The following is a 9,550-nucleotide window of genomic DNA, read 5'->3' as shown; positions in this document are numbered from 1 at the left end:
TCAGCGCTCGCGGTGTAATCCTGCCCAATAAGGCCAGGCCGCGCCACAATGCCCTGCGCCCTGCGTCAGGCCTCCGTCGGGTTAGTCCCACCCACTCCAGCACTGTGCCAATGGGGAGCTGCAGTCATCTGTCCTCCAATGGGGTGCAAGGCCGCGCGCAGGGGGCGGTGGGAAGGGCGCCGAGTCGGTGTGTACGTCCGTTGCCGTAACAACGGGAAGCGGAGTCCATCGGCGATGGTGAGTGCTTGTTACCCTTTCGAACCCTGTGTCCAGAAGCTGAGCCCTTCACAGGCCTTGGCCTGGCCCCGCCGTCTCTCCTGCGCGGTTCTCGGCTTTGGCGCACTCTTTCCTCTGAGCGCTTCCCGGAAGGGTAGGGTAGAGATCCTGGCCGCCCTGCTGGGCCTGCGATTAGCCGCTGCGTCCCATTCAAGCCACAGCTGGCCCCTATCCGTCCTTCGGGCTCCCCTGGCTCCTTCGGTGACCACCTCTGGTCAAAACAGACTCGGGCTCTTCGCACACCCCGACCACTTCCAGACTCTGGCCTCCTGGCCGCCTCTACCAAAGTTTCTACCCAGAGCCTAGGGGAAGTTTATTGTGTTTGATTGTTAATGTGCATTTAAAATGTTAAATATTGGGACTTCGGAAACGCTTTGACCTTCTTGGGGAAGGCTCAGATGTGCCGAGGGGATTGAGTTTTATTATTCGATATTGACAGAATATACATCTTAACTTAGTATTTGGCCAAATTAGAAGTAATCAGAAAATCTTATAACTTAGAGCGAAGCAGAATAGCGTTCTAAGGACATTTTTAGATTTAGGGTCCCAAATTCAGAGAGAGCTGATTATCTGTACATTTATCCAGAGTCAGCTCCTTGGCCAGCTCTCTTTTTAGATGATTTCAAATAAGAGATATCCAAAAGAACAAAGGATCTCCTTCTAGAAACAGTAGTAAAGAAGAGGGAGGGATAGAGGTGCAGAGAAAGAGTATTTGCTCTTTTCACTAAACGCTGTTATTTCTCCTGTTAGTTTTGGAATTCGTTGGTATAAACTATTTTAAAAGTAGATAGGATTGTAACATATTTATGTAAAATATGTACCCTATTACATAATACCGTGCTTCTCTGTTTGTGAAACATATAAAGGCCTCTAACTTTAAGAAGACAAACGTGGCATCTGCTGCCCAGCGAAAAAGGATGAGCCCTAAACCAGAGCTTACTGAAGAGCAGAAACAGGAAATCCGAGAAGCTTTTGATCTCTTTGATGCTGATGGAACTGGGACAATAGATGTTAAAGAACTTAAGGCAAGCCCTGTACATTCCTGCTCTGCTGCCTTGACTTTTCTCTGCCTCTTTCTCTTCTGTGCTGTTTTTCTGTCTTTATTTACCTCAAGTATTATTAAACAAAATTGAGTGCAAATATCAATTTGCTTAATGTTATAGTGTTTCCTAATTATTTTAACATGATTGTGTCAGATACTGGCTTAATGCTCTCAATGCTGTCATTTTTTGCCCCTGGGTTTAGATGTACATATTGAGATGATCCTGTTTTCATTGCAGGTGGCAATGAGGGCACTGGGCTTTGAACCCAAGAAAGAAGAGATCAAGAAAATGATAAGTGAAATCGATAAGGAAGGGACAGGAAAAATGAACTTCAGTGACTTTTTAACTGTGATGACTCAGAAAATGGTAGGTTAGCTAAGATGATGGGTGTATTTTCCACCAATAATGGTGGACAGATTTGAGTCTAGATATGAAAGTGTCTTTTCACCCATTGGTCCCTTTCTCTTTCATTGGCCTCCTGGCTCCTCCTCAGTGTGGCTCATGTACATTCTACTGGCCCGTGGAAAAGTAGCTCCATCAGTGCTTCAGCTGTGCTTCCCAAGGCACAGGTCTCTTCCCACTCTAATAATCCTGTTGCTTTGAAATCATCTAATCACACCCATATTTTTCTTCAGGGACTAAGTTAAGAGTTCAGGAAGCTTTTCCTCTTTTCCTCTGTCAGAGTACCTGGGATTCTAGTAACTCTTGGTGCTCTCATAAGTGAAATCGCCTTCTCTTTCCTCCCTGCTCCCCTCTGCCCCCAAGAGGATCCCAGCTTAAGCAGTGGAATTTCCTCTAAACTTAATCCCATCATCTGCTGCTGTATTTTATTTATTTATTTATTTTTTTGTCTTTTGTTGTTGTTGTTGTTGTTGTTGCTATTTCTTGGGCCGCTCCCGCGGCATATGGAGGTTCCCAGGCTAGGGGTTGAATCGGAGCTGTAGCCACCGGCCTACACCAGAGCCACAGCAACGTGGGATCCGAGCCGCGTCTGCAACCTACACCACAGCTCACGGCAACGCCGGATCGTTAACCCACTGAGCAAGGGCAGGGACCGAACCCGCAACCTCATGGTTCCTAGTCGGATTCGTTAACCACTGCGCCACGACGGGAACTCCTGCTGCTGTATTTTAAAAAGCAGTCTACTTTTCTCTTCCATTTGTATAGAAAATGTTTTAAGTGCAAGCCTTTATATTTCCTTCTTAGCCTCTGGGATTGTACCAATTTCATGTTTGTCCCCTCTCTCTACGCTGGTTGATTTTTGATCTTCTGTGACCTAGCACCAATGTCATGAGGCCATGTGGTGCTGTTGTGGCAGGGCAGAGGGGATGGTGCTAGGGTTGTGGGACACAGGTAATTATGAGTCTCTTTACTCATGTGTTTTTTATGTTCTACTTGTTAAGTCTGAGAAGGATACCAAAGAAGAAATCCTGAAAGCTTTCAAGCTCTTCGATGACGATGAAACTGGGAAGATATCGTTCAAGAATCTAAAACGCGTGGCCAAGGAGTTGGGCGAGAACCTCACTGACGAGGAGCTGCAGGTGTGTGATGTGTCAGCCTGGAGCCCTGTGTGGCTTTTCCGTGTTATGTTTTCTCTAATGCTTTGGAGGAAAACTAGCATTCTCTTGTCCCTCTAGTGACCATTTAATTTCTTTTTCAATAGTGTGGCAAACGTATGGGCGCTGCTGCCTCACGGATAGTTTTACTTACTATTTTAGGTTTTAGGCGTCTCCCTGGTCAAGATGATCTTCGAGCTCAGGTGATACATGTGTGGCAAAGGATGGCTGGGTTTTCAAATAACTTTTCGGGAGGCAAGCTATTATAAGAAGCAGCATCTTGTAGTGTGTGTGTGTGTGCGGGGGACTACAATTGTCTATTCAGGTAGCATTATAAAAGCCTATTATTTAGTCACATTTTTGTTTCATTTATGAATTCATCTAACTTGACTCCTGTTGTGCAGGAAATGATTGATGAAGCTGATCGCGATGGGGACGGAGAAGTCAATGAGCAAGAGTTCCTGCGCATCATGAAGAAGACCAGTCTTTATTAAGCTCGGTCTCTTTCCTACCGCAAGCACCTGGAACTAGACTGAGTGCCTGCCATTGTGTGAAACCTGGTTTTTGAGAACATAAATTACTTCTCCCCCACTGACCTCTCTGTCTAACAACTTCAGTGACAGCGTCGAATCCATTTTAGACTTTCGAAAGTATTCTTTGACATTACAGTCCTTTGTAAGGAGACCTGCTGATGGCATGTTAGAGTGGAGAAAAGGGTCTTCAGGCTTTTGCCCACCTGCCATTCTGCCTTGTGTCACTTAACTCCTGTCATGCATTCCCACATTTGTGCCACCCACCGCAGAACAACTTCTTAACAAGCACATGTTGTACCTGTGTCCCCACGAGCAAGGGACATCTCTTTGATGGTTCCCGTTGTCATTGACACCTGAGTGCAGCTTTCTCTTTTATAAAACCCAGTGAACTCTCATGTGCACTTGGGGGTGTGTGTGTGTGTGTATGCGCACACGTGCGTGTGCTGTTTGTTTTGTCTTAAAATAAAGCCTTTCTTATTTTGAGCTCTTGTTCTCTAAGGATGAGTTCTTTGGCCCTGACTGAGAGTTCAGCTTCTAAATCATTTGGTTCAAGGTGGCCTGGTAGATCCCAAACGCCTTGCCAGCCTGCGGGCAGAAAACAAACCCATCTTTTCCTACTGACGTGAATTGTTTTCTGCCTTGGGAACCCGCCAGTTTGTAAAACTAGTTGACCATCTCTCATCAGCCTAAATGATGCCCCCAAAATAGTGTTGGCAAAGTATGTAGCCAAAAAGAGTCTTACTGGCAAATTGGGGAAAGCCAGGTGATTATGACAGTAGGTTGGGTTCAGCCAATCTGGGGTCGCTTTATTTGCTGGATGCTGTCTCAGAATCTTGGTGTGAGTTGGGTCAAGGGGCCAGGAGGGGGCTGGGATGATCTAGAAGAGAAATCTTGGCAGGTGGCATTACAGTCTGCCTAGGCTGAGGGCGGGGAGCAAGAAAGGGCGAGAGGGAATGGAAAACGACCAACGTTCACCCGCACATGGAGAGGGAGAGTGGTTATTTTTTAATTTAATTTAATTTAATTTTTGCTTTTCTAGTGTTGCACCTGTGGCATGTGGAAGTTCCTAGTCTAGGGGTCGAATCGGAGCTACAGCTGCCAGCTTACGCCACAGCCACAACAACACAGGATCTGAGCTGCATCTGTGACCTAGACCACAGCTCAGGGCAACGCCGGATCCACGACCCACTGAGTGAGGCCAGGGATTGAATCCATGTGCTCATGGATACTAGTTGGATTCGTTTATGCTACATCACAACAGGAACTCCATGGAGAGTGGGTTTCAAACTTCTGGGATAGGGTTGCCTGATTTAGCTAATAAAAAAGAGCACCTAGGTCAATTTGAATGTCATCAATTTTTTTTTTAGTACAGGTATATCCCATTTGGACCTTTTGCTGTTTATTCACTGTTGATCTGAAATTCAACTTTATCTGGATGTCCTCTTTTTCACCTAGCAACCCTGTGTGGGGTGCATGTCACAGAGCTGTGACACGGTCTCATCTCTGGATGCTGGCATCCTGGAGGACTTGGGGGCCCCCAGACAAGTGTCCTGCAGAGGGACAGCTCCTTGAGAAACACCGAGGTATGTGGCTGGAGCCCAGAGTAGCCTCAGTCTTGGGTTCTCACATGGGCTTCACTGCTTCCTGGCTCTGTATTTTGGGGCAAACTGCTTCTTTGGGTCCCTCAGGCTCCTTGTCTGTACGGTAGGGAGGAGAGTGGCGCTTAACTCAGAATTGCTGAGGGGCCAATGAAAACAAAAAGGAGCTGGGATGACAGGGTCTGAGAAGGAGGCATTTCAGAGGTATTTGTCCTCAGTTGTTCCTTGGGTATGGTTGTCATATAAACTTTTTATTAAACTGGGGGTCCATGAAACTTGTATGATCACTGTTCCCAAAAGTGAGTTGACAGCATTTCCTGCAAGGATTTGACCTTTGCCACATTGCTGTTTTTTAATAAGACACATAAGATCTGATAAAGGACATATGATATTGGAAAGGAGTGAAAAAACTGTGCCCTACTTCCCATTTTTTTGTTAACTGTCACCCTGGAAACATTCTTATCTCCTCCTGCTTGATGTTCTCCTAAATGAAATAAAGTCAGAATCTTTTTGGGGGGTGGGGGATGGCAGGCAGAGTGGCAAGTATCATGTTATTCCTAAGGATAAGAACAAGCATAAGGTGCTTGCTATATTGGTGCCTGGCAGCCATTCTAAGGTAGGTTTATAGTTGCTCAGTGGAGGGTATGGGGACAGAGAGAGCACGAATCAGTGGCCATGGCACAGGAGGGTCAGGCTGCAGGGTGGCGGGGAGATGTGGATGCCGAGGAGGCTGAGCTCAGCTCATGTGGGGCTGGATCAGCTAGATGGAGGGGGTGGGAAGGATGGGGAGGGAATGGTAGGCAAGGCCAGCGCAGGTGCAGATGATGCTGAGAGTTGGAGGAGGAGTGGAGGGTGATGAAAAGTGAGGAGGGTAGAATTCAGTTCACATGGGGCTGGACCAATAGGTGTAGGGGAGATGGCGATGGGGTAGGGACAGAAAAGTAGAAGAGGTTAGTTTCTATGGGGCTGGACTGGGTAGAGGGGCAGAGAGGTTGGGTAAAATCTGGGGAGTGTGGGGGTCGATAGGGATGGAGAGACGAGGTAGGTCAGTTCATGAGGATGATGTACAGAGCTGGAGGGGGAGAGAAAGGGAACAGGGAACGGCCCTTGTGGGTGGACCAGAGAGATGTATGGGGAGTAGGGCGGGGTCAACTGGGAGAGGTAGCAGAGGTCAGTTCAACTGGAAATGGATCAGAAAGATATTGGGGAGTGAGAGGGGACTGGTGAGTAAGGTACTGAGGAAGAATAATGGGAGGGGAAATGAGAGAGACAGGAGCAAGGTTTAGTTTGCGTGCAGATGTACCAGAGTTGTAGGGGCTTGAGGGTGATGGGGAGAAGGGAGCGGGTGTTAGATCATGTTCAGGGGGAACAGAGCTGTAGTGGGATCAATTTCCCTGCTGGCTCTCCCTCATGAAGCCAAGTGACCCCCCAAGCCAGGAAATACCCTTTCTTGAGCCCTCCACGGCCTTTGTGGTAAGTGTCTTACAGCATGTGGCTCTCTCCTCTACTCCATGTCTCATGACTTGTTCGACTCAACATCCTATATTCTTTTTTTTTCCCAATGAATTTATTACATCTGTAGTTGTACAATGATCATCACAATCCAATTTTATAGGATTTCCATCCCACACCCCAGCACATCCCCCCACCCCCAAACTGTCTCCTCTGGAGACCATAAGTTTTTCAATGTCTGTGAGCCAGCATCTGTTCTGCAAAGAAGTTCCGTCTGTCCTTTTTTCAGATTCTACATGTCCGTGAAAGCATTGGATGTTGGTGTCTCATTGGATGGCTGACTTAGCATGATAGTTTCTAGGTCCATCCATGTTGCTAAAAATGCTGGTATTTCGTTCTTTTTGATGGCTGAGTCATATTCCATGGTGTATATGTACCACCTCTTCTTGATCCACTCCTCTGTCGATGGACATTTAGGTTGTTTCCATGTCTTGGCTATTGTAAATAGTGCTGCAGTGAACATTGGAGTACATGTGTCTTTGCGAGTCATGGTTTTCCCTGGATAGATAGATGCCCAGGAGTGGGATTGCTGGATCAAATGGGAGTTCTATGTTTAGTTTTCTGAGGACTCTCCGTACTGCTTTCCACAGTGGTTGCACCAATGTACAATCCCACCAACAGTGTACTAGGGTTCCTTTTTCTCCACACCCTCTCCAGCACTTATTGTTTGTAGAAGTTTTGATGATGGCCATTCTGGCTGGTGTGAGGTGGTACCTCACAGAGGTTTTGATTTGCATTTCTGTAATAATGAGTGAGGTTGAACATCTTTTCATGTGTTTTTTGGCCATCCGTATGTCTTCTTTGGACAATTGTCTGTTTAGATTTTCTGCCCATTTTTTGATGGGGTTGTTCGTTTTTTTGGTATGGAGCTGCAGAAGGTGTTTGTAAATTTTGGAGATGAATCCCTTGTCAGTTGATTCACTTGCAAAGATTTTCTCCCATTCTGTGGGTTGTCTTTTCATTTTGTTTAGGGTTTCCTTTGCTGTGCAGAAACTTTTAAGTTTAATTAAGTCCCATTTGTTTATTTTTGTTTTTATTGTCATTACTCTGAGAGGTAGATCTAAGAAGATGTTGCTGTCATTTATGTTGGAGAGTGTTTGGCCTATGTTTTCCTCTGAGAGTTTTATAGTGTCTGGTCTTCTAGCTAGGTCTTTAATCCATTTGGAGTTTATTTTTGTGTATGGTGTTAGGGAGTGTTCTAATCTCATTCTTTTCCATGTGGCTGTCCAGTTTTCCCAGCACCACTTACTGTACTGACTGTCCTTTCTCCATTGTATATTCTTGCCTCCTTTGTCATAGATGAGTTGGCTGTAGGTGCATGGGTTTAATTCTGGGCTTTCTATCCTGTTCCACTGATCTATATTTTTGAACATCCTGTATTCTTAAAGTCACTGGATTATTGTGCAAAAATTATCAGTTCTCATGGATCACAGCTATGAAGCAATGACACCATCCTGGTGTGCCATGCTGTGACACATGGGACATATTTAGTGACCTAAATCTCTACCAGTAGTGCCCCAAAGTCTCACAGGGGCTCCAAGCCCAATTCTAAAAACATCACCATCATAACTTGACGTGTCTTTAAGTCGAGTCACCTTTTACACTTTTCCCCACTGACCCTCAGCTTTGTAAGCCTTTCCCCCTTTGCTTTCTGATTGCCATGGGTTGGAGGCTTGTCGTTTCCACTGCCTTTCTCCTCTTTTATGTCCCCAAGATTTCCCCACAGTAGTCACTCTGTTCCACCTCTTCCTTTTCATTTCTGAAGCCACCACCTCAAACCAAATTTGGAAAACTGTAATGTCCTCCTAGTTGCTTTCTCTGTCCTATTTTTTTCCCAAGATGATCTGTGGTACCATCTTCTTGTGCCACTATCTTGCTTAGGGAAGAAGCCTGGCCTTTAGACTGGATCATACCTGCTTCAGATCCCAACTCTTCTGCTCCACAGCTATGGCCGTGGAGGAGATGACTTAATGGGCTTGAACCTGTTTTCTCCCTAGCTTGAACTGTTCTGCCCCCAATCAGTGCCTATATGTGTTATCCTTGGTGTAGAGTTAATTTCTATGCATGTCCTTATGCCTCTGCCACTGTCCCTATTGAAATATTGCTCCATCTTTCCCCCAAACCTGTATTCTCTTTTTGTGGAACTCGCCTGCCCCGAGAGCTCCCTCCTTCAAGAAAAACTTTTGTTTGACAGTGGAGAGGATTTGTGGGCAGCTTCTGGGTAGGAATTTCGACAGCAGCCTTGCAGATATGTCCGTGGCCACTAGGTGGGGTGCCAGGACAGAGAGGCTGCTAGGCGCCGATTCACCTGGAGTCCAACAGTGGTGGAAGCTGAATATTCTTTGGTGCCCTGAGAGGGCTGTGGCCCTAAACAGCTGAGAAGATGCCACAGTCTATAATCCTGGCAGGGCTGTGGACCCCTCATAAAAGCTACCAGGTGTGGACGCTGATGGAATGATAGCTGGCTGGTTGGAGGCTCGATTAAGTCTAATTAAAAGAGAATAAAATGACATGTTTGCCTTCCTGAGTGTTTGCAGGGAAAATTGTTTACCTGCTACATGGCCTTATTGAGATTCCCCAACTACACTGAACATTTCTTAAGGGAAGGGCGCAGATGTGCTCTTGATTTCTTCATAACCATGCTTTGTGCCCAGTAAAATGGTCTGTTCACAATCAGGCCTACTCATTTACCAACCTTGTTGATCTTGTGGCAAGGATTTATTGACTTGTTAAAAAATCTGAGCATTCTGTGGCTCTTTTTCATCTGAACATTGTCCCTTCTTATGGTTTGAATTGTGTTCACTTAAAAAATATGCTGGGGAGTTTCCGTCGTGGCGCAGTGGTTAACGAATCCGACTAGGAACCATGAGGTTGCTAGTGGGTTAGCGATCCGGTGTTGCCGTGAGCTGTGGTGTAGGTTGCAGACGCGGCTCGGGTCCCGCGTTGCTGTGGCTCTGGCGTAGGCCACTGGCTACAGCTCCAATTCGACCCCTAGCCTGGGAACCTCCATATGCCGCGGGAGCAGCCCAAGA

At 46.3% G+C, this 9,550-nt stretch overlaps 1 protein-coding gene across 4 annotated transcripts; it reads left to right on the top strand.

The window, feature by feature from the left end:
- The first annotated feature begins 98 nt into the window (after positions 1 to 98).
- CETN2 (centrin 2) lies at positions 99 to 3,891 on the top strand. 4 transcript variants are annotated; one of them, XM_085007485.1, is made up of 6 exons: positions 99 to 237; positions 1,143 to 1,301; positions 1,557 to 1,685; positions 2,723 to 2,860; positions 3,038 to 3,078; positions 3,280 to 3,891. In XM_085007485.1, exons 1-6 carry the CDS (start codon positions 139 to 141, stop codon positions 3,284 to 3,286), a joined length of 573 nt encoding a protein of 190 aa, XP_084863611.1. In that variant the 5' UTR covers positions 99 to 138; the 3' UTR covers positions 3,287 to 3,891. The 4 variants fall into 4 exon arrangements, with proteins under 4 accessions (XP_084863611.1, XP_005674027.2, XP_084863613.1 ...); XM_085007487.1 differs by having other exon boundaries at positions 182 to 370; XM_005673970.4 differs by lacking the exon at positions 3,038 to 3,078.
- The last annotated feature ends 5,659 nt before the right edge of the window (positions 3,892 to 9,550 follow it).

This window comes from Sus scrofa, chromosome X, assembly GCF_054392235.1.
Source record: "Sus scrofa isolate SSC_HxYL_T2T_F1_AM1 chromosome X, Sscrofa_HxYL_maternal_Yorkshire_Landrace_v2.0, whole genome shotgun sequence".
In the NCBI taxonomy this organism is placed as follows: Eukaryota; Metazoa; Chordata; class Mammalia; order Artiodactyla; family Suidae; genus Sus; species Sus scrofa.
The sequence above is the reverse complement of the archived record's forward strand: the minus strand, read 5'-3'. Positions and strand labels throughout refer to the sequence as shown.